Source organism: Oncorhynchus tshawytscha, linkage group LG10 (genome assembly GCF_018296145.1).
Source record: "Oncorhynchus tshawytscha isolate Ot180627B linkage group LG10, Otsh_v2.0, whole genome shotgun sequence".
Classification (NCBI taxonomy): Eukaryota; Metazoa; Chordata; class Actinopteri; order Salmoniformes; family Salmonidae; genus Oncorhynchus; species Oncorhynchus tshawytscha.
Genome location: NC_056438.1, coordinates 58,901,300 through 58,926,157, shown reverse-complemented (window position 1 = coordinate 58,926,157; position 24,858 = coordinate 58,901,300). Strand labels below are relative to the sequence as shown.

Here is a 24,858-nt window from a genome sequence, read left to right as displayed (position 1 = left end):
AATTCTAGTGTATTCAAGGTTTAAACAGGCTTCTAATTTTATCTTTAAAATTTCAGATTTGATTTGCCTAGATGAAACATTTTAAAACGCCTACAAAAATGTCCATTAATAATAGTCCACATAATAATTCCCATTTCCTATTATTTTCCTACTGTGAGAAGCCGGGTCAAATGAAGAAGTGCATCTGTATATATTGCTGCTATTCAAACAGGCAGCTAAATGTCAATCCTCTAAAATTGTTTGATAGACTTAATCACAGCAGAACACCGTCGCTGGTGAGGAAATGAGAGTTAGTAGACTACAGTGACCATGGCATGCTGGTGTGGAGTCTGGGCAGGGCCACAGAAAGTCACAGAGCCCAGGGTTGAGCTGGACAGATAGAACAGCACATTGTTGGCATGGGCTCCTTATGTAACCCAGCTTCAGTGACCTCTACAGAGAGAGAGTGTTCATCCTAAATGGCACTCTATTCCCTATGGAGGGCACTACGTTTGACCAAGTCAGAGTATTGCCCTACTTAGAGAATAGGGTGCTATTTGGAATACATCATGAGAGAGGAAAACCAATGTGCCAAAGAGATGAGGAAATGTGGCACAAATTAAGCTGGGTCAAAAGAAGACCCACTTGCGCAATGAAAGAATCTGCTTTTCAATGAAAATTCTGACCAATTAGTTGACTAGAGCATCCATTTTTCAAAAGAGAATGATGGCAAATAGATTGTACATTTTTGACAGATAGATACCATTTTAACTTGTCAAACTGGATCATATTTGTCACAATGGTACAGAAACATGAGCCAATCGCAAAATCTATCAAATCATTAAGACTAAACCAGAATGGCCTTGTTGTTCTAATGGCTGGCTTTAGGAGCCCTGGTCCCAGTAACGGTCATACACTATAGAATCTAGTATAGAGCTGTTCTGTATGTCTGGTCAGTGGTGTAAACATACACTATAGAATCTAGTAGAGAGCTGTTCTGTATGTCTGGCCAGTGGTGTAAACATACACTATAGAATCTAGTATAGAGCTGTTCTGTATGTCTGGCCAGTGGTGTAAACATACACCATAGAATCTAGTATAGAGCTGTTCTGTATGCCTGGCCAGTGGTGTAAATACACACTATAGACTCTAATATAGAGCTGTTCTGTATGCCTGGCCAGTGGTGTAAACACACACTATAGACTCTAATATAGAGCTGTTCTGTATGTCTGGCCACTGGTGTAAACATACACTATAGACTCTAATATAGAGCTGTTCTGTATGCCTGGCCAGTGGTGTAAATACACACTATAGACTCTAATATAGAGCTGTTCTGTATGCCTGGCCAGTGGTGTAAACACACACTATAGACTCTAATATAGAGCTGTTCTGTATGTCTGGCCACTGGTGTAAACATACACTATAGACTCTAATATAGAGCTGTTCTGTATGCCTGGCCAGTGGTGTAAATACACACTATAGACTCTAATATAGAGCTGTTCTGTATGTCTGGCCACTGGTGTAAACATACACTATAGACCAGTGGTGTACACACTATAGACCAGTGGTGTACACACTATAGACCAGTGGTGTACACACTATAGACCAGTGATGTAAACATACACTATAGACTCTAATATAGAGCTGTTCTGTATGCCTGGCCAGTGGTGTAAACACACACTATAGACTCTAATATAGAGCTGTTCTGTATGTCTGGCCAGTGGTGTAAACATACACTATAAACTCTAATATAGAGCTGTTCTGTATGTCTGGCCAGTGGTGTACACACTATAGACCAGTGGTGTACACACTATAGACCAGTGGTATAAACATACACTATAGACTCTAATATAGAGCTGTTCTGTATGTCTGGCCAGTGGTGTAAATATACACTATAGACTCTAATATAGAGCTGTTCTGTATGCCTGGCCAGTGGTGTAAACACACACTATAGACTCTAATATAGAGCTGTTCTGTATGTCTGGCCAGTGGTGTAAACATACACTATAAACTCTAATATAGAGCTGTTCTGTATGTCTGGCCAGTGGTGTACACACTGTAGACCAGTGGTGTACACACTATAGACCAGTGGTGTAAACATACACTATAGACTCTAATATAGAGCTGTTCTGTATGTCTGGCCAGTGGTGTAAACATACACTATAGACTCTAATATAGAGCTGTTCTGTATGTCTGGCCAGTGGTGTAAACATACACTATAAACTCTAGTATAGAGCTGTTCTGTATTTTCTTTTTATTTAACTAGGTAAGTCAGTTAAGACCAAATTCTTATTTACAATGACGGCCTACCAGGGAACAGTGGGTTAACTGCCTTGTTCAGGGGCAGAACGACAGATATTTACCTTGTCAGCTGGGGGATTTGATCCAGCAACTTTTCGGTTACTGGCCCAACGCTCATAACCACTAAGCTACCTGCCGCCCCAAAATGTATTTCTGGCCAGTGGCGTAAACATACACTATAGACGCTAGTATAGAGCTGTTCTATATGCCTGGTCAGTGGTGTAAACATACACTATAGACGCTAGTATAGAGCTGTTCTATATGCCTGGTCAGTGGTGTAAACATACACTATAGACGCTAGTATAGAGCTGTTCTATATGCCTGGTCAGTGGTGTAAACATACACTATAGACGCGGGTATAGAGCTGTTCTATATGCCTGGTCAGTGGCGTAAACACAGTGTCACATAAGTTAGAGAATGACTAACACACAGGGACATGATGGAGCAGGTGCTCATGATATTTCACTGCAGGTGACCAGCATCACACACCATACACCCACATGAATATACAAGCGTACACATGCACCCACCTACCCACACCCACACACACGTTATATGAAGTGATGATGCTTATCTGTCGCCAGAATTTGTCAAATGTGGAACTGTACAGTTTGTCTTTGAATGACCATGCATTGGAGAAAGGCACGCAAGCAGAGGGATTATTTTCCGATGACCTTCATTCATGAAATAGAAGTAGAAATGTTACAGCAGGATGATAGAAATGTTACAGCAGGATGATACTGCCAGGCAGCTACACTACATGACCAAAAGTAATGCAGTGCTTGCCAAACATCTCATTCCAAAATCATGGACATTTTTAATATGGAGTTGGTTGTCACTTTGCTGCTATAACAGCCTCCACTCTTCTTGGAAGGCTTCCACTAGATGTTGGAACATTGCTGTGGAGACTTGTTTCCATTCAGCCACAAGAGCATTAGTGAGGTCGGGCACTGATGTTGGGTGATTAGGCGTGGCTCACAGTTAGTGTTCCAATTCATCCCAAAGGTGTTCGAGGGGGTTGAGGTCAGGGCTCTGTGCAGGCCAGTCAAGTTCTTCCACACCGATCTCAACAACAATTTCTGTATGGACGTCGCTTGGTCATGCTGAAACAGGAAAGGGCCTTCCACAAACTGTTGCCACAAAGTTGTAAGCACAGAATCATCTAGAATGTCATTGTATGCTGTAGCGTTAAGATTTCCCTTCACTGGAACTAAGTGGACTCTGCCGAACCATGAAAAACTGCCCCAGAGCATTACTCCTCCTCCACCAAACTTTACAGTTGGCACAAACTTTACAGTCGTCCGTCGGACTGCCAGATGGTAAAGCGTGATTCATCACTCTTGGGAACGCGTTTCTACTGCTCCAGAGTCCAATGGTAGCGAGCTTTACATCATTCCAGCCAATGCTTGGCATTGCACATGGTGATCTTAGGCTTGTGTGCGGCTGCTCGGCCATGGAAACCCATTTCATGACGCTCCCGACAAACAGTTCTTATGTTAAAGTTGCTTCTAGAGGCAGTTTGGAACTCGGTAGTGAGTGTTGCAATCATTTTATATAGCTTAATAGCACAAGATAGATATTGGTCTCCACTAGGCTATGACGTACAAGTATATCCTAAAGTTACGAATGAACTGTCAAAATTGAGTTCAATCGTGGGCACATGTAGGCCTACCGTGTCGGTGTCAGTTGGATTCTGGCCCATGCCCTTTAGGCACAAATAACCACATCTCCCGATTGACTTGGTGTATATAGTTACCTGTGTCCTGCTTGCAACCAAAGTATTTAATGACTCAATTTGCTCTCATGTACTGAACAAGCTTATGATGTTGGGCAGTTAATCTCCTTGAAATGTCTCTTGCTTGGGAATTACTTACTTTGTAAAATGGACTGTGTTTTAAGGACTCATGCACAGATACAGGAAAAACAATATATATATTTTTACATTTATTAAAAATGACAAGTGTTGATGTCTCCACATGTTTCTGGTTTTGAGGCTTGGGCATCTGGTGACTGCAGTTCATCTGTCTAATCCCCTGCAAGGAGAGAAAGGAATCAATAATATTACAATGCTCTATTCATTTCACTGATATATTCCTGTTTGATATGCATTCATATAATTATAATGAACAAAAATATAAACACAACATGGAATCATTTCAATGATTTTACTGAGATACAGTTCATATAAGGAGATAAGCCAATTATTATTTTTTAAATCATTAGGCCCTAATCTATGGATTTCACCTCACTGGGCATAGGTCCACCCACTGGGGAGCCAAGCCCAGCCAATTCAAATGTTTTTTCCCCCACAAAAGGCTATATTACAGACAGAAATACTCCTCAGTTTCATCAGCTGACCAGTTGATTGGTGTCAGACGATCCCGCAGGTGAAGAAGCTGAATGTGGAGGTCCTGGGCTGGCGTGGTTACATATGGTCTGCGGTTGTGAGGCCGGTTGGACGTACTGCCAAATTCTCTAAAATGACGTTGGAGAAGGCTTATGGTAGAGAAATAAACATTAAATTCTCTGGCAACAGCTCTGGGGGACATTCCTACAGTGAGCATGCCAATTGTTCGCTCCCTCAAAACTTGAAACATCTTTGGCATATTGTTGTGTGAAAAAACTGCACATTTTAGAGTGGCCTTTATTATGTTCATGCTGTTTAATCAGCTTCTTGATATGCCCCACCTGTCAGGTGGATGGATTATCTTGGCAAAGGAGAAATGCTCACTAACAGGGATGTAAACACATTTGTGCACAAAAATTGAGAGAAATATGTTTTTTGTGCGTATGGAACATATCTGGGATCTTTTCTTTCAGTTCATGAAACATGGGACCAACACTTTACATGTTGCATCTACATTTTTGTTCTGTATGTATTGGCCATGTTATCCTTCATCACATGCCAGTATTGGTTTTGTATCCAATGCACATAGTTTATGTAAGGGAGTGTAGACAAGGCCTTCTAATCTAGTTAGATTGAATCATATCACCTTTGAATATTAGTAATCAATTAATATAAAACCATTTGATCTTGAACATTGGTGTAAATTTATAATATGCACTGGTGTGATAGTTGTATCAATTAATCACAATGCAGGCCTACTCATTAGAAGAAGAAAAACATATATAATGCAATATTAGCTTCACAGTGAAACACTACTATTCTGGCTATTAATCATTCTTAAACAGTCAGTAAAATAGCTTATTTAGCTATGTCAAAAAATTCATAGACTGTATATTATTATGCATGCAAGCTTACCTGTCATGTTCACAATGATGGAGCAGCAGACCAAAACATGTGCAAGGAGGACCCTATACCGTAGGATAATTATTCTGGTCGGTGTCAACTTCATTCATTAACAGGTAACGAGGAGATCGATTCTGTTACTTGTTTACTTCTTATTTGTGTCAGATATCTCTATTTTGGGATAGGTCACTGAATTGCTCGCACTAGTTGCTCACGGTGCTACAGTGGCTACAAACGTATGGCGCTGGGCGAATGTCAGTGCGTTATCATGTGATGCTGCCTTCAAATCTTGTGCCAACTGGAGAAGTGCTCCCTACGAAGGTAGATGCCTTTGGAGGCAAGTAGGCAGCAGGCAGCTGCCTTTAGATTTGTTAAATAATCATAGTAGGCTACACCAACATTAGTTTCCATGTCAAAATAGTTGCTCAGCACTGGGCGCAAACTCATGATGCTCCGAGCAGAAGGGTGCTGCTCAGACCACTGCGCTATGGCAGTTCACAATGCTTAAGCAAGCCGTGAGAATACTTGATGATTGATGGTATGAGGTCAGTTAGTTTGCAGATCCTACGCCAAACCATCGCCCCCTAGGTATGGTACTGCATTGTATAGCCTACAAACACCGTTTCCAGCTGCCCCCTGGGTATGGTACTGCATTGTATAGCCTACAAACACCGTTTCCAGCTGCCCCCTGGGTATGGTACTGCATTGTATAGCCTACAAACACCGTTTCCAGCTGCCCCTGGGTATGGTACTGCATTGTATAGTCTACAAACACCGTTTCCAGCTGCCCCCTGGGTATGGTACTGCATTGTATAGCCTACAAACACCGTTTCCAGCTGCCCCCTGGGTATGGTACTGCATTGTATAGCCTACAAACACCGTTTCCAGCTGCCCCCTGGGTATGGTACTGCATTGTATAGTCTACAAACACCGTTTCCAGCTGCCCCCTGGGTATGGTACTGCATTGTATAGTCTACAAACACCGTTTCCAGCTGCCCCCTGGGTATGGTACTGCATTGTATAGTCTACAAACACCGTTTCCAGCTGCCCCCTGGGTATGGTACTGCATTGTATAGTCTACAAACACCGTTTCCAGCTGCCCCCACCGTGGGTATGGTACTGCATTGTATAGTCTACAAACACCGTTTCCAGCTGCCCCCTGGGTATGGTACTGCATTGTATAGTCTACAAACACCGTTTCCAGCTGCCCCCTGGGTATGGTACTGCATTGTATAGCCTACAAACACCGTTTCCAGCTGCCCCCTGGGTATGGTACTGCATTGTATAGTCTACAAACACCGTTTCCAGCTGCCCCCTGGGTATGGTACTGCATTGTATAGTCTATTGTAAACACCGTTTCCAGCTGCCCCCTGGGTATGGTACTGCATTGTATAGTCTACAAACACCGTTTCCAGCTGCCCCCTGGGTATGGTACTGCATTGTATAGTCTACAAACACCGTTTCCAGCTGCCCCCTGGGTATGGTACTGCATTGTATAGTCTACAAACACCGTTTCCAGCTGCCCCCTATGGTACTGCATTGTATGGTACTGCCCCCTGGGTATGGTATTGCATTGTATAGCCTACAAACACCATTTCCAGCTGCCCCCTGGGTATGGTACTGCATTGTATAGTCTACAAACACCGTTTCCAGCTGCCCCCTGGGTATGGTACTGCATTGTATAGTCTACAAACACCGTTTCCAGCTGCCCCCTGGGTATGGTACTGCATTGTATAGTCTACAAACACCGTTTCCAGCTGCCCCCTGGGTATGGTACTGCATTGTATAGTCTACAAACACCGTTTCCAGCTGCCCCCTTGGGGCGGCAGGGTAGCCTAGTGGTTAGAGCGTTGGACTAGCAACCGGAAGGTTGCAAGTTCAAACCCCCGAGCTGACAAGGTACAAATCTGTCATTCTGCCCCTGAACAGGCAGTTAACCCACTGTTCCTAGGCCGTCATTGAAAATAAGAATTTGTTCTTAACTGACTTGCCTGGTTAAATAAAGGTAAAATTAAATGGTACTGCATTGTATAGTCTACAAACACCATTACTCTCTGTTTAAATGATTACCCAGACTCGATTTCAAATCAACTACACATCCTTCCCTTAGTGCTAGCCAATCGATGGAGTGCCACTTGATGTGATGCATCACTAAACAACACAGTCATTTGAAGATGGGGGTTTGAGAGGGTAATCGAACCTCAGTATTTCAATAGTCACTCATATATTTAGAGGAACTTGACTCTTCAATGATGGTGCCTTTGACATTTTGTCAAAACAAAAGGTAGACAAAATAATAGATGTACAAATTCCCTTATTATATTCTTTCTGAATTTTTAATTGTCCTGCTATCTTCAAACCAACACTTTTTGGTAAATATACTCAAAAAACCTAGTTCAAGCTGGGGAATATTATTATTATTTTTTTTACATCCATTCTCCTTTTGGCTTCCTCCATTTTGTCTTTCAGCACCCATCATTGTCAATGAAACAAACAACTATTCCAGCCTAGAGAAATACCACTGCCCACTGATCACAAATAAACCTGAACTCCCAAATCTATATACTTAAATGACTGTAGGTCAATGATGAGCAACATGTTATAACAAATTAATGAGAGCTGTTCCAGCAACAGAGGAATAGGCCTCAAATCATAGTCACCTACCATCCATGGAGCTTTTAGTATTGATGTTGAAGGTTTTTCCACTGAGGGGAACCGGCAGTAGGACACTCTCACTCTGGCTCTGTGACATCCCATTACCAGTACCCCTCCTGGGTGGAGGGGAGTTGGGGGCCCTGACAGGGCTCAGTGGGGACAGAGGAGAGAGTGTGGGTGACACAGTCTTTCTCTCCCCCCCCACTGTCAGAGAGCGTTGGACCGCTGAATGTGGAGACTTGGACCCCATTACATTACTTCCACATGAGGGCAGGTCCACCAGTCCGCCAGGCTGCCCTGGGTACTGGGAAAAGTCCAAGCTACCTGGCACAGACAGGTGGGAGCAGTCAGACATAGCGCGCCTCACGGCTTTGTGTTGTTGCTCGGTACCTCCTCCTCGAGGTAGAGTAGGCCCCATGTCCTCGTCACTGTCCTCTGAGAATCCTGACACAGTGCAGTCTCCACCCTTAGAGTAGTTGTCGTTGACAACACCAATGACACAGTAGTTGGCTACAGGTGCAGGTGCAGCAGGAACAGTCTGAACAGCAGGCTTGAGGCCTGTTTGGGGCAGCCCAGAGAAGGAGGGATTCCTTACGCAATTGTCCACCTTCTGTGTGTTAGGGAATGGTGAGACATCCTGCTGCATAGCAGGGGACCCTAGCTGGGCTGCGGCTCCATTGGCCCTGTGTTTTTGTCCTGGGGTGGAGAGGAGTATCCCGGGTGAGGCTGGAGAGGACGAGGAGGAGAGGGGACTTGTGGGGCTCTCCCCGGCGCTGCCCAGACCAAAAGACGGCCCGAGTCCGACACCCATCCTCCCTGGCACCTTAAGGTCAGACAACTCCACCTTGAACCCTGATCCAGATTGTCCATCAAGGAGGCTTGAGAGCTTGTCCTCGTCGGTTAGCCTGGGTACTCCTGGGCTGCCACCGAAACCAAGTGGTCCCATCTGGTCTTGCTGCCAGTTCCAGCCCTGAAGGGCCTGCTGAGGAGACGCCATAGAGCCAGAGGGCACCTTGCCCAGCTCAGTGTGCTCACAGAGCTGTCCACCACCACCACCACCCTGCTGCTGATTGGAGAGAGAAGACATCCTCACCTCTCTCTCTCGATCTCTCTCTCTCTGCTGCTTCCTTTTGATGGATACTCTTTATTCTTCTAGACAGCTAATCTTCCCTTGGAGGTAAGGAAGGCTGTTAATGTACTATATCTGTGTTATATGGTGCGTCTGTGAAGCGCAGTCTATGTGTGCGAGGGAAGTAATTGTGTGTTTCTCTCTGTGTCTGTGCTCTGATCAGATGAGTCTCTGAGGATGAACTGAATGCTGCTCCCTCTCTCTCCCTCTCTCTCTCCATTTCTCTCTGACATCACAGCCCTAACAGAGCTTTGGTCACATGACTCCACGGAACATATCCCTATTTGCGAGAGCAGATTCTCGACTCATGCCTCCCACCAGTAAGCTCAGTCAAACACACACACCCACCCACCCACACCCACACACACACAAATGAACGTCACATACACAGAAATGTACGTCACTAACACACAAATACTAATACACACACCCTCCCTTGGTGTCCTATAAACCGCAGTTCTGACTCGTCAGGCAGCTTGGCATTACAGTAGAAACTTAGCAAACAGAGAGAGTAGCTTTGGTGGATACAGTGCCTCAGTTTCCACAGCCATTCTACTTGAATGAATCTGTCTTCTCTGTAACAGCATCCATTACTGCTACACATCTCTTCACGGTTCTGGTGGTATAATGTGCTTTTCCATGCTGTTCTGTCATCTCCAATTCCTCCCCCTATCACCCTGCTCCATGCCCACTACTGTACCCACTGCCCCTCTCCTCCTCCCTGCCTTCCTGCCCCCATCAGGGGCCCTGGTTGTACATCTCTGGCTCCTGGCCCTGGACCCTTTGGCTCTTTTGTTTATTGTGTTTTGTTTGTGCACTTGGTTGCGGACACTGTGTTCCTCCCCTCTGCTGTAGCCACATGCGATGGGCTACTCTGTTAGGAAGGTATTGAATGACTGCCCTCGAAAAAGAATGTGTGATAACTCTCCATTGACATAGCGGTTAGTGCATTGGGCCAGTAACTGAAAGGACGCTGATTTGAATACCCTTTACCGACAAGGTTAAAAATCTGTCAATGTCTCCATTGACATAGCGGTTAGTGCATTGGGCCAGTAACTGAAAGGACGCTGATTTGAATACCCTTTACCGACAAGGTTAAAAATCTGTCAATGTGCCCTTGAGCAAGTCTCTTAACCCTAATTTGCTCCAGGGGTGCCGTACTACTATGGACCTTTTAAAACAACACATTTCACCTATATGTATGTGACAATAAAAAACATATTTTATCTTTACCCTTCAAAACCACAAACATCCACCTCATCTCTGAACTGAATTCACACCCACCCACATTCTTCACACAAACACCGCGTCGAAACGTTCACTCCAACCTCACTGATTCAGTCCTGGACTAGATACTAGAACCCCTCCCTCTTGGCAATTATGGTAGAAGGCAGGCAGTGATTATTCAAACCTTGATGACACCCCCTTGCCCCCATCCCACCTCCAGCCCCATGAGGACTGGGGCCAAATAAAACATAATTAAATATAAATGAATGAAGATTAGGTAATCGACCCCAAAACAGTCCAGAATTTACTGTAGGAGGAGATAACAAGGGGAATGAGCACAGTACAGTGAGGTTGATTGATGTTGATGAGGTTGATTGATGTTGATGAGGTTGATTGATGTTGATGAGGTTGATTGATGTTGATGAGGTTGTGCAAAGCAGGTCATCAAATCAAAGCGTGGCTATTTTTAAGAATCTAAGATCTAAAATATATTTAGATTTGTTTAACATGTGTTATTTCATGTCTTCGCGGTTATTCTACAATGTAGAAAATAGTACAAATAAAGAAAAACCCTTGAATGAGCAGGTGTATCTAAACTGTTTACTGGTATTGTATATAGTTACCAAATAGCAGTGTTTTCTACAGCCCGATACAGAGACAGTTAGGGAAAACTCACACATCACAAGGCAACAGCCACAGTCAGCCACTGACAGCCACTGTCAGCCACATCCCCAAAACAGAGTTTTTCTCTCTGTTCATTAGACCATGGTAATGGGACTGCTTCTCATGAATGGACATTGTTATGCAAGACCCATGTCCAACATATTCTGTCTGTTTATGTTTACATCTCTCACAGAAATATTACTCTAGCTTTAACGACACTCATAATCCATGTTGTTTTCTTCTCCTAATCATAAAGACATACAAAGGTCTGTCCAAACAAACATTGCACAAAGCATTTCAGTTCAAAGCAAAATGTAATTTATCATACAATTTATCATACAATGCTTCACTGCAGGGAACAAAAAATGTTCTTGCAGGAAATTGACCCCAATTATAATGACATGTTCCAGTGTACCACTCTCTATGTCTGTGTCCAGTGGGAATGAATATGTCTTTGTTGAATTTTAGCATACTAGCATAAGAAACAATTATACTGAGCACAATCACCCAAACCTCGTCTCAGAGCATTTCGTAGTTGTCCGGGATGTAAATCCGGGACACTCCATTTTGTATGATATATTACATTTTGTATGGTATGTATTAATTTGTGGATGTTCATCACCCAGTTTTGAATGATATGTTACGAATTACAATTTGTAATATATGTTACGAATTTGCAAAATTGTACAATATGTTTACAAATTTGCAAAACGTATGATATGTTACAAATTCTAGCTAGATGGTTAGGTAGCTAACTTTAGCTAGGCTGTGGGTTAGGGTCAGGGTTAGGGTTAAGTTTAGGAGCTAGTTAAAGGGTTAAATTTAGGGTTAGGGTTAGGGGAAGGGTTAGCTAAAAGGGTTAGGTGAAGGGTTAGCTAAAAGGGTTAGGGTTAGGTGAAGGGTTAGCTAAAAGGGTTAGGGTTAGGTGAAGGGTTAGCTAAAAGGGTTAGGGTTTGGTGAAGGGTTAGCTAAAAGGTTAAGGGTTTGGTGAAGGGTTAGCTAACATGCTAAGTAGTTCCAACATAGCAAAAAAATAGTAAGTAGTTGTAGTTAGTACGTAGTTGCTAATAACCTAAAATGCTATAGTTGTCCATGATGAGATTCGAATGCGCCACCTTTGGTTTGCTAGACCTTTGCCTGACCAACCACCCTACTTTTGTTTTTGCCTTAAGTAAACATATGTCCTATGTAACCATACCAAACGTAACATATCATTCTAATTTGAGTGTCCTGGGTTTACGTTTACTATGTTACATCTAGTCTATGAGACCAGGCTGAATCGCTTCATACCATAACAGCCTTTAGTGTGATAAGACTTTTTACAAGGTGAACATTCAAAACCAACAGAAATACATTGTTTGAGAAAAGGAAATTAAGAGGGTAGTGGCTGGTGGGCCATGTGCAGTAGCAATCCTCAGCCATCTACAATATGCCATGGATGTTTTGGGAGGGCCTCAGAACTCAGAAAAGGACGGGGAGAGTGACAATATACAGCTTACAGTCCATGGTCTTGCAGGGGATAGAGCACGGAGGAAGTCTGTCAGAGAATTCTATTTCTGGCATCCAACCTCCTGACAGTCACACCCCATTTTTTTCCTTGGCAGTCCTGAGTAGTTCCATCTCCACGGAAACCACCTCCCATATCCATGGCAACAAGCTCCCAGTCAGAAATAGGCTGCTATGATTATGGTACGTGTCGTCTCAGCGACCCAGGGAGTCTGGGAAAAGGGGTTGGATCGTAACGTCGGAGGATGAGAGATAAAGGGCAAAGGAAGTATGGAGAGATTGAGAGGAGGAGGAAGATTGATGAACACAAATAATGAAGAAGGAAAAAGAAGAAGCAGAGGTAGGGATGGGAAGAGGAGGCAAAATGATGGAGAGAAAGGACAATAGAAAAGATGGAGACTCATCTCACTACACTCATCCCATCCCACGTCTTCATTGGTAGCTTACAATCTATCTTGTGGAATGGCAACAAAATTGGGTTAGAGTGCAGCCAAATGCAGTGTCACATCTAATGAAGCCGCAGAGTCATTAATACACACATCTGATGGTCCAGTGGACTGAAGAGCACACACTAATTAAACAAAATCCAATCATTCTGCCAAATTATGTTCCCAAACAAAAATAGTGTAAAAAAGGGAAAAGCTTGAGACATGGAAAAAGACCACAGTGGCTGTGAAGGGTTTATCTTGGCTTTGTAAACATAATGTGTCTGGCTGAGAAATCAGAAGAAATACAATTAGATGTCTTTCAATTGATTCCTCTAATAGACAATGAGTGCTAGCAGACATTTGAGGAATATGTTTTCTAATCAAAATGATCGGAACGGTGAATAGCCTCATATTTGCAGTACATATAGTTGGTTTTGATCATACCACAGTATGTTACCTCACTGTGGGAGCAACGTAATGTAAAGCAATGTCTAGTGTCAACAACAACAATGCGGTCCATATGGGCATAGTGACCTGGTAAAGTGGCTGAACCCTTTGTAAGGGAAAAAGCTCATACAAATAGTTGTATTTTAGATTAATGCTATTGTTTATCAAGTGCCCTAGTTTTGATCCTGCTATCATTCAATATGTATGTCCAGCTTCAGGCCTATTTGTAGATTAGGTGACTTTATTACAATGTCCGAGGGAATGTCTATAGGGGGAACAGCAGGAGGGGAAGTAAGAAGTGAATCAAACAATAATACAAATGTTTTTTGCCATGATGCTCCTATAATGCGTGATGGAAGTGGGGCTCGTGTGGCTGAGGTCCCTGATTATCTTCAAATCAAATCTAACTTTATTTCTCACAAGCGCCGAATACAACAAGTGTAGACTTTACCGTGAAATGCTTACTTACAAGCCTTAACCAACAGCGCAGTTCAAGAAAAGTTAAGAAAATATTTACCAAATAAACTAAAGTAAGAAATAATAAAAAGTAATCCAATAAAATAACAATAACGAGGCTATATACAGTGTGCAGTGGTACAGGTTAGTGAAGATCATTTCTACATGTAGGTAGGGATGAAATGACAATGCATAGATAATAAACAGAGAGTAGCAGCAGTGTACAAAACAAATGCAGGGGGGGGTCAATGTAAATAGTCCGGTGGTCATTTGATTAATGTTCAGTAGTTATGGCTTGGGGATAGAAGCTGTTAAGGAGACTTTTGGTCCTAGACACACCGTTTGCCGTGCGGTAGCAGAGAAAACAGTCTATGATTTGGGTGACTGGAGTCTCTGACAATTTTATGGGCATTCCTCTGACACCGCCTGGTATATAGGTCCTGGATGGCAGGAAGCTTGGCCTCAGTGATGTACTGGGCCTTACGCACGGCCCTCTGTAGTGCCTTACAGTCAGATGCCAAGCAGTTGCCATTCCAGGCGGTGATGCAACCGGTCAGGATGCTCTCGATGGTGCAGCTGCAGAACTTTTTGAGGATCTGGGGACCTATGCCAAATCTTTTTGGTCTCCTGAGGGGGAAAAGGTTTTGTCGTGCCCTCTTCACGACTGTCTTGGTAAGTTTGGACCATGATAGAACTTGAAACTCTCAACCCGTTCCACTACAGCCCTGTCGATGTTAATGGGGGCCTGTTCGGCCCACCTTTTCCTGTAGTCCATGATCAGCTCCATTGTCTTGCTCACATTGAGGGAGAGGTTGTTGTCCTGGCACCACACTGCCAGTTCTCTGACCTCCTCCCTATAGGCTGTCTCATCGTTGTCAGGGATCAGGCCTACCACTGTTGTGTTGTCAGCAAACGTGATGATGGTGTTGGAGTCGTGTTTGGCCACATAGTCGTGGGTGAACAAGAAGTACAGGAGAGACTAAGTACACACCACTGAGGGACCCCAGTGTTGAGGATCAGCGTGGCAGACATTTTGTTGCCTACCCACCTGGGGGCGGCCCGTCAGGAAGTCCAGGATCCAGTTGCAGAGGGAGGTGTTTAGTCCCAGGGTCCTAAGCTTAGTAATGAGCTTTGTGGGCATTATGGTGTTGAATGCTGAGCTGTAGTCAATGAACGGCATTCTCACATGGGTGTTCCTTTTGTCCAGGTGGGAAAGGGCAGTGTGGAGTGCGATTGTGTCATCTGTGGATCTGTTGGGGCGGTATGCGAATTGTAGTTGGTCTAGGGGGTCTTGATGTGAGCCATGACCAGCCTTTCAAAGCACTTCATCTTCTTGGCCTTCCTGTGACACCTGGTGTTGTAGGTGTCCTGGAGGGCAGGCAGTGTGCACCCAATGGTGCACCCTCTGTAGAGCCTTGCGGTCAGCGGTGGTGGAGTTGCCGTACCACGCTGTGATGCAGCCCGACAGTATGCTCTCGATGGTGCTCCTGTAGAACACTGTGAGGGCCCTCGGGACAGGCCAAATGTCTTCAGCCTCCTGAGGTTGAAGAATTGTTGTTGTGCCTTCTTCACCACAGTGTCCGTGTGGTTTTACCATTTCAGCTCCTCTGATGTGTACGACGAGGAACTTGAAGTGTTTGACCATCTCCACAGCGACCCTGTTGATGAGGATGGGGGCATGCCCATCCTGATTCCTCCTGAAATCCACAATCAGCTCCTTTGTTTTGCTGACAATGAGGGAGAGGTTGTTTATCTGGCACCACAACGTCAGAGTGCCTACCTCCTCTCTGTAGGCCGTCTTGTCATTGTTGATAGTCAGGCTAATTACTGGGGACAGCCCGTCAGGAAGTCCAGGACCATTAGCTTTGTGGTGAGCTTAGAGGGTACTATGGTATTGAAGAATGCGCTGTAGTCAATGAACAGCATCCTCATATATGCATGAATTTTGTCCAGGTGGGTGAAGGCAGTGCAGTGTACAGTGCAGTGTGCAGTATAATCTGTTATCATTAAAAGCCCCTGCCACATACGCCTTGTGTTCGACCCACTGAATTGCGCCTCCACCTCGTGTCGAAGGAAAGCCAAGTCTCAGAAAAACAAAGTATGTTGCAGAATCTGAAAGTAGATGCTCGCTCTGGGATTGTCAAGTTTGTTCACAAACTATTGTACTACGAACACGAGATCTTATTCTCAATCCAGGATCCAAGAACTTGTTTCCACAAGTCAAAAGTGATTACATTGATATTCTCTGGATTGAAGCTTAAAATCAAGTCATCAAGAGAGTCTCTTTCTATTCAGATTATTATAATGACAACTTATCTAGTTATAATATAATGAAATGTTATTCAGTAACTAAAAGTAATGAGTGGCTAAAAGTGGGACTGTGTTCGCCAGTGATGCTATCTCAAGCAGAATCTTCACAGGTGTGTCGCAGCGCTATCAGTCCTGAAATGATACCATTGAAGCTGTTTTTCCCGATAGGTGTTGCACAAAATATATTCAAAAGCGATTGGATCATCATCTTTAGGAAGTAAAACAACACTGGCCTTCTTTCTAGAGAAAGTTATATTGAGCACCAGGACAAAAACATGTTAGCTAACGTAGCTCCTTACTACTAACTACCTTTTTTAATTTAAAAATGTTTTATTTAAGCTTTATTTAACCAGGTAGGCAACTTGAGAACAAGTTCTCATTTACAATTGCGACCAGGCCAAGATAAAGCAAAGCAGTTTGACACATACAACGACACAGAGTTACACATGGAGTAAAACAAACATACAGTCAATAATACAGTAGAAAGATAAGTCTATATACAATGTGAGCAAATGAGGTGAGATAAGGGAGGTAAAGGCATTAAAAGGCCATGGTGGCGAGGTAAATACAATATAGCAAGTAAAACACTGGAATGGTAGATTTGCAGTAGAAGAATGTGCAAAGTAGAAATAGAAATAATGGGGTGCAAATAAATCAATTCAGTAGGGGAAGAGGTAGTTGTTTGGGCTAAATTATAGATGGGCTATGTACAGGTGCAGTAATCTGTGAGCTGCTCTGACAGCTGGTGCTTAAAGCTAGTGAGGGAGATAAGTGTTTCCAGTTTCAGAGATATTTGTAGTTCGTTCCAGTCATTGGCAGCAGAGAACTGGAAGGAGAGGCAGACAAAGGAGGAATTGGCTTTGGGGGTGACCAGTGAGATATACCTGCTGGAGTGCGTGCTACAGGTGGGTTGCTGCTATGGTGACCAGCGAGCTGAGATAAGGGGGGACTTTACTTAGCAGGGTCTTGCAGATTACCTGGAGCCAGTGGGTTTGGTGACGAGTATGAAGCGAGGGCCAGCCAACGAGAGCGTACAGGTCGCAGTGGTGGGTAGTATATGGGGCTTTGGTGACAAAACAGGTGGCACTGTGATAGACTGCATCCAATTTGTTGAGTAGGGTATTGGAGGCTATTTTGTAAGTGACATCGCTGAAGTCGAGGCTCGGTAGGATGGTCCGTTTTATGAGGGTATGTTTGGCAGTATGAGTGAAGGATGCTTTGTTGCGAAATAGGAAGCTAATTCTAGATTTAACTTTGGATTGGAGATGTTTGATGTGAGTCTGGAAGGAGATATTAAATTCTAACCAGACACCTAGGTATTTGTGGTTGTCCACATATTCTAAGTCAGAACTGTCCAGAGTAGTGATGCTGGACGGGCGGGCAGGTGCAGGCAGCGATCGGTTGAAGGGTATACATTTAGTTTTACTTGTATTTAAGAGCAGTTGGAGGCCATGGAAGGAGAGTTGTATGGCTTGAAGCTCGCCTGGAGGGTTGTTAACACAGTGTCCAAAGAAGGGCCAGAAGTATACAGAATGGTGTCGTCTGAGTAGAGGTGGAACAGAGACTCACCAGCAGTAAGAGCGACATCATGGATGTATACAGAGAAGAGAGTCGGCCCAAGAATTGAACCCTGTGGCATCCCCATAGAGAGTGCCAGAGGCCCGGACAACAGGCCCTTCGATTTGACACACTGAACTCTATCAGAGAAGTAGTTGGTGAACCAGGCGAGGCAATCATTTGAGAAACCAAGGCTATTGAGCTGCCGATGAGGATGTGGTGATTGACAGACACGAAATCCTTGGCCAGGTCAATGAATACGGCTGCACAGTATTGTTTCTTATCGATGGCGGTTAAGATATTGTTTAGGACCTTGAGTGTGGCTGAGGTGCACCCATGACCAACCTTGGCTTGAGCAAAGAGATGCCAACTGAACTGAAGCCATACAGTGGCTGTGAACAGCGGTACTTTGCGTTCATCATCAACTAAACCACCCCCACACCCTTATCAGTGTTGGCAAGTGGATGTTTCTGGTTTTCAGGGATACAGTATTTTCAACCTAAGTGGAGACACTGCTCACGTGTCTTTTTACGCCTGCTACCTTAGGTAGTAGTTCATCAGAGGACAGTGATTGGAACAATGAAATGGTGAGGGCACCAAGCTCATGTCTTCTGCTCCTAGCCAGATGGGATCCATGTAGGGAAACAAAATGTAAGCTTGTGAGACTTCTGGATGGTTGTACGAAGTTAGCTTCAACCAGCTAAGCCACATTCAAAGCAACAGCAAGAACTATTATATCTAAAGCACCAGTCATTTATTGAACCACCAGATGATGGCCTCTTTGGTCAAGTAATACATCATAAAAAATTGCATGGATTTCCGATACTAATCAATATGTAAACAACACTTAAATAGCACCCGTCCCTTTACTTGACTTCAACACATTTGGTCCAGTGTGATGATATGCACTGTGACATACAGAAATGCACTTAAAGCCAGCAGCATGATGATTAAGTATTTACTGAAAGGTAGCTATACCTTAAAAAACAAAGACTGCTCAGCACTGCCCATCTCAATCAGTACTATAGTGGTGATGCTTTGCCAGACTGGGCTGGCTCTTATGGATGGTATCTTTGCCAGGCTGGGCTGGCTCTTATGGATGGTATCTTTGCCAGACTGGGCTGGCTCTTATGGATGGTATCTTTGCCAGACTGGGCTGGCTCTTATGGATGGTATCTTTGCCAGGCTGGGCTGGCTCTTATGGATGGTATCTTTTCCAGGCTGGGCTGGCTCTTATGGATGGTATCTTTGCCAGACTGGGCTGGCTCTTATGGATGGTATCTTTGCCAGGCTGGGCTGGCTCTTATGGATGGTATCTTTGCCAGGCTGGGCTGGCTCTTATGGATGGTATCTTTGCCAGACTGGGCTGGCTCTTATGGATGGTGTCTTTGCCAGACTGGGCTGTCTCTTATGGATGGTGTCTTTGCCAGACTGGGCTGACTCTTATGGATGGCATCTTTGCCAGACTGGGCTGGCTCTTATGGATGGTATCTTTGCCAGACTGGGCTGGCTCTTATGGATAGTGTCTTTGCCAGACTGGGCTGTCTCTTATGGATGGTATCTTTGCCAGGCTGGGTGGTCTGTGATCGGCTGACCAGAAAAATTACTATGCAGCAGAGCAGAGCAGAGTAGGGCAGAGTAGAGAAGAGTAGAGTAGGGCAGAGATAGGCAGAGTAGAGTCGAGCAGAGTAGGGTAGAGTATAGAAGAGCAGAGCAGAGTATGGAAAAGCAGAGCAAGGCAGAGTAGAGTAGAGCAGAGTAGGGTAGGGTAGAGTAGACTAGAGTAGGGCAGAGTAGGGCAGAGTTGGGCAGAGTAGAGCAGAGTAGAGTAGGGTAGAGTAGAGCAGAGTAGAGTAGGGTAGAGTAGAGTAGGGCAGAGTAGGGCAGAGTTGGGTAGAGTAGAGTAGAGTAGAGTAGAGTAGAGTAGAGTAGAGTAGAGTAGAGTAGAGTAGAGTAGAGTAGAGTAGAGTAGGGTAGAGTAGAGTAGAGTAGGGCAGAGTAGAGTAGAGCAGAGTAGGGCAGAGTTGGGCAGAGTAGAGCAGAGTAGAGTAGGGTAGAGTAGAGTATAGTAGGGCAGAGTAGGGCAGAGTAGGGCAGAGTTGGGTAGGGTAGAGTAGAGTAGAGCAGAGTAGGGTAGGGTAGAGTAGAGTAGAGTAGGGCAGAGTAGGGCAGAGTAGGGCAGAGTAGAGTAGAGTAGATTAGGGCAGAGCAGAGCAGTACCAGTTCACAAACCGGTGGTGGCGTGGTGGGATAACCCTGACTGCAGCACCTTACAGCCTCTAAGCCTCTGTCTCCCTCTGCCTTTTTATTTGATTTATTTCACCTTTATTTAACCAGGTAGGTTAGTTGAGAGCAAGTTCTCATTTACAACTGCGACCTGGCCAAGATAAAGAAAAGCAGTGCGATACAAACAACAACACAGAGTTACACATGGTAATAAACAAACATACAGTCAATAATACAGTCCAAAAAGTTTATATACAGTGTGTGCAAATGAGGTAGGATAATGGAGGTAAAGCAATAAATAGGCCATAGTGGTGAAATAATTACAATATAGCAATTAAACACTGGAATGGTAGATGTGCAGAAGATGAGTGTGCAAGTAGAGATACGGGGGTGCAAAGGAGCAAAATAAAAAATAAAAATAACAGTATGGGGATGAGGTAGTTGGATGGGCTATTTACAGATGGGCTATGTACATGTGCAGTGATCTGTGAGCTGCTCTGACAGCTGGTGCCTACTGCACAAACCCAGATCACCGGCTATAAAAAGACAAGGGCTGCATGATTTATGTAACTGCAAAAAAGTCCCAGCCATCAATATTGCATTAGGGAGAGGAGGATGGAGAGGGAGGGAGGGAGGGAGGGAGGGAGAGAGAGATAGGGGAGATGGAAGAGAGAGAAAGAGAGAGAGAGGCAGCAAAACAGAGAGGCTGCTAGGGGGAAAGAGGGAGGTATGAAAAACAAAGATGGTGATTGAGGGAGAAAGTTGTGGGATGAGGATACAGAGGGCAGTAGAGGCCAGTCCCTCACTGTACTGTCCGTCCACACACCAACCCGCCTGCCCGGTCATCTGTAAATAACCCATTAACAGACTGCTGAATGGGGATGGTTGAGTTGAGTAAGGGAATGTGAGGGGTGCAGACAGACAAGCAGTATGCTAACGACTTCCACCATTTGTCAACCAAAAACACCTGTGTCATCAATGAAGGAGGAACAGCGTCTCTACAACAACCTTACACTGCAGAGTAACAACTTAGGAAAGCAGTGTTAACTTAGTTATCAGTCCTTGGAATCTCCAACCGAGAAACCAAAGTAAGAAGAACCAACACAGAACAGTACAGTCTCTGAACTAGGCCAAACTAACGCTCAAAGCAAACTAGCCAGGAAACGTGCCAGCTTTTTCCTGACATGGACAATATCTCAACAACAGTGAGAGGCAATGTCCAAGAAATCTTGAACAGAACAAAAACCTGTGTACCATTTGTACCAAATAAGGAAATAAATAAACACTGAATTTGACGTCATATTATTCCACTGATGAGAAATCTAAATATTCTCAAAGGCAATAATGGAAATGTGACTCACCTATTTAGCATCATCATCAGAGCCATCATCAGGAGATGCAGTACATGTGGGTGAGAGAAAAGACAAAACATAGCTGTCAGTCATTTCAGTTTGCCTATTAATCATGCAAACATTTACATGACAACTTGCACATCGAGCAATTTTTATTGTATTTTTGATCTCCAATCAAAAATTGGCTGAAAGTAAAATGTGTCTGTGTTTTAAAATGGTCAAATTGCATAACTAAGAATTCCAAATAGGAACACTGAGATATTCAAAATGGTTCTGAAAGTGAATTCACAAACACAAGTAGAAAGAGAATGTGAAAGAAAAGCAGTTAGTGACTCCTCAGTCAGCTCATGGCTATTTGAGGAATTAAAAGCATAATTTAGTCAGGGGAAAAGCAATCTCTTGAGAGAAAGAGAGAGAATCACACTGTAAACCAACATCCCTTTGATTAGAGAAGAAAGGTTGAATCAATGTCAAAGAGTTAGGGTGTAGAATTACTCATTGCAATTTAGGATAATGGCATTCAGGGGGGAGAAAGCTAGCTAATTATATCCCAAGGAGAGTGGAGTCACTCAGGAGTCACACACATAGTAATCTACAGAGACAGTAGAGTAAGTAGTATATGATTACAGTGTTAGAAAGGAGAGGGATATGAGGTAAAACGAGCTGGGCAGTTACACAATCAGGTAGGTAGACAGCCACATAGCAATGAATGTGTTATTATCATGATCATCATCATCATCATCATAACAGCACTACAGAGACTGGCCAGACAGTCAGTCAGGATAAAGGGACTCAAGGCCCAGCCAGTAGGGACTCAGTCAGATGCAGTCAGATTAGAGAATAGTGGTATTTAGTTAGCATGTTACTAACAGTGCTATTAAACACACAATGGCCGAGCAACAGCAGGCCCAGTCCACAGAGAGAGCCATGCACTATAATGTCATCATACACCCCCATACTGATAGATATGTCCCCTCTTCAGTGTCACCAACCTTCCAGCAGGGGGGGCTCTGGCAGCGGTGGCTCCTGGTGCTCTGTGAGTGGCAGTGTAGTGGGGATAAAGGGCGGGGCTGCAGGGTTGAGGCCTGAGCACACTGCAGGGCGGGGACTGTGAGTGTCATGATCAGGCTGGGAGGAGTGGCTAAGCAGTGGAGGAGAAGTGCACTGGAAAGAGGAGGAGGTGGTGGTGTTTGGAGGAAGGCCCTGGGGTGTGGTGGTCTGAGACTGGGCCTGTGGCTGTGAAGCAGGGGTGCTGGCTGAGGGGGTCTGCAGGACAGAGTCTAGGAAAGAGGTCTGTGAGACCTGGGGGCTGAAGCCTGGGGAGCTCTTAGGACCCAGTTGCCTCTGGTCAGTAATAGATGCGTTGGCCTCACGACGACAATGATCAGAGGAGGCTTTGTCAGTGAAGGACAGAGCTGCCTCCTCCTTCTTGGGGGGTAGGACATCTTTAGTGGCTAAGGGAGGGGGCATTTTGAAGTCATCAATACACATGGGTTCATAATGGAGGGGAGCAGAGGCAGTGTTTTTAACAGGAGCCTCAGCCTCCCACTCCATGTTTACCTTGGCTGGAGAAGGTTGCTCAAACATGTTCAAGTTACTAGTGGAAGTGTCTGTTAAGGCAGGGTCCTTGTTGAGGATGTGACTTGGTTTGGGGTTCTCAGTGAGTGGTGGCGAAGTGGAGGTGTGAGAGGGTTTGGTGTCCTCTATAAAACTGCTAAAGGGGTTAGTCTGGGGGTCGGCTATGAGGGAGGAGATGTTCTCTAGGGTTGAGCTTAACGGACCGGAGGCCATCACCATTGCAGACACCGAGGCTGGGGTGGCATGGGGTGTCGTGGGCTCCTGGGGTGTTGGCCCCCACTCCTCTGGCAGCTTCATCCTGCTCTTATTCTTCCTGCCCCTGACCCTACCCCCTCCCCTCCCTCGGATCTCACACTCCCAGCTCTCCTCCTTGCTCGGGGAGGACAGACTCAGCGGGCAGTCCGAGGCTCCGCTCTCTGTCTCGCCCACCTCCTCCTTCGAGGAGTCCGGAGCCTCTTCCCTGTCCATGAAGTCATACACCTCCTCTCTGGGCCTCCTTTTCTTCTTCTTCCTCTTCTGCTGCATGCTGCCGCTGTCGACCCCCTCGGTCCCCCTCTCGTCCCCAGAGCCAGTCTCCTGGCCGTGGGGGCTGAGGGGGTCGGAGTTGGGGCTCTCCTCCACTGAATCGCTGGGGGAGAGGCTGAGACCCTCTGAGGCTTGCAGCCCGGACTCACCATCTGCCAAGGGGTTTGGGTTTGTCCAAACTTTGTGATGAGCAGAGAGGAGGAAGGAATGTCACTACCCATAACAAAGAAGACCAAAAACCAATTGCCAATCATCTCCAGAAGAATCTGGGTATATCGTATCTGCTCATAGAAATTCAGACCTACATTTATGAAACTCAACAACTGAGTAGAAAATTATCTTATTAAACTACAAATAAAAACGATTCAATAAATCAAATTGTGACTTGAGTTTTGAATTTCTGTAAGCTACATGAAATGGTGCCGGAGGAAGGACCACAGCATCATCAAGGACCCAACACACCCCAGCTACGAGCTGTTCTCTCCTTTACTGTTGGGGAGACGGTATCACAGAATGAGGTCTGATAACAAGAAACAGTTCCTATCTACAAGCCATCGGACTGCTGAATACTTGAACTGGACTGACCAACTGCACTGACTCTTCACACCTTCACGCATGCACACACGCATGCACACACACACGCACACATGCATGCACACACACATGCACACACACCACAATTGCTGCTACCACTCTTATTTACTATTGCTAATACGGCACAATTGAAACACTTGCCCCCAATCCCCCCCTTTCTCTAATACATGTATAAATATTGTACTATAAATCCTATCTTCCTGTATTATATTTATGATAAATGTTTATTTTGTACTGAGCCATTTACTTTGTTCGTATTCTTATATTTATTATTGTTGTTGCATTGTCGAGAAAGAACCTGCAAGTAAGCATCCTAATAAAACTTAAATAATATTGACACAACCACCACTAGAATTTCTTTACGGCCTGGCCAGTAGGCTTATAGAATGTGACTTTTAGGCTTCTGGATTACATGGTAGCCAGAGAGTTTTTTTGTTTGCAATGTTCCAAGATTGCAGCTGATTGGGTGTGATTCTCTCTGACAGGGCAGGGGAAGAATGGAGATTGTGCTGACACTGAGCAGTGTGGTGTGTGCTGTATACTCGACAGCACATCGCATGAGTAGATGAGCATATGAGTGAATGTGTAAGTAACTGACATGCTGCAGAACAACAACAGAGGCAGGTCACATGGACAAACACAGTTAAACAATGAACCCAGAGGAAGGGGTCATGT

At 44.6% G+C, this 24,858-nt stretch overlaps 1 protein-coding gene across 6 annotated transcripts in view; it reads right to left on the bottom strand.

The window, feature by feature from the left end:
* Positions 1-24,858, bottom strand: part of LOC112260536 (microtubule-associated protein 4) — a 74,725-nt gene that overhangs the window by 13,884 nt on the left and 35,983 nt on the right. For all 6 annotated transcript variants that reach the window (XM_024435723.2, XM_024435721.2, XM_024435719.2 and 3 more), the window contains exon 6: positions 22,479-23,768. In XM_024435723.2, coding sequence (XP_024291491.1) covers positions 22,479-23,768 — 1,290 coding nt within the window. The remainder of the gene's footprint in view (positions 1-22,478; positions 23,769-24,858) is intronic.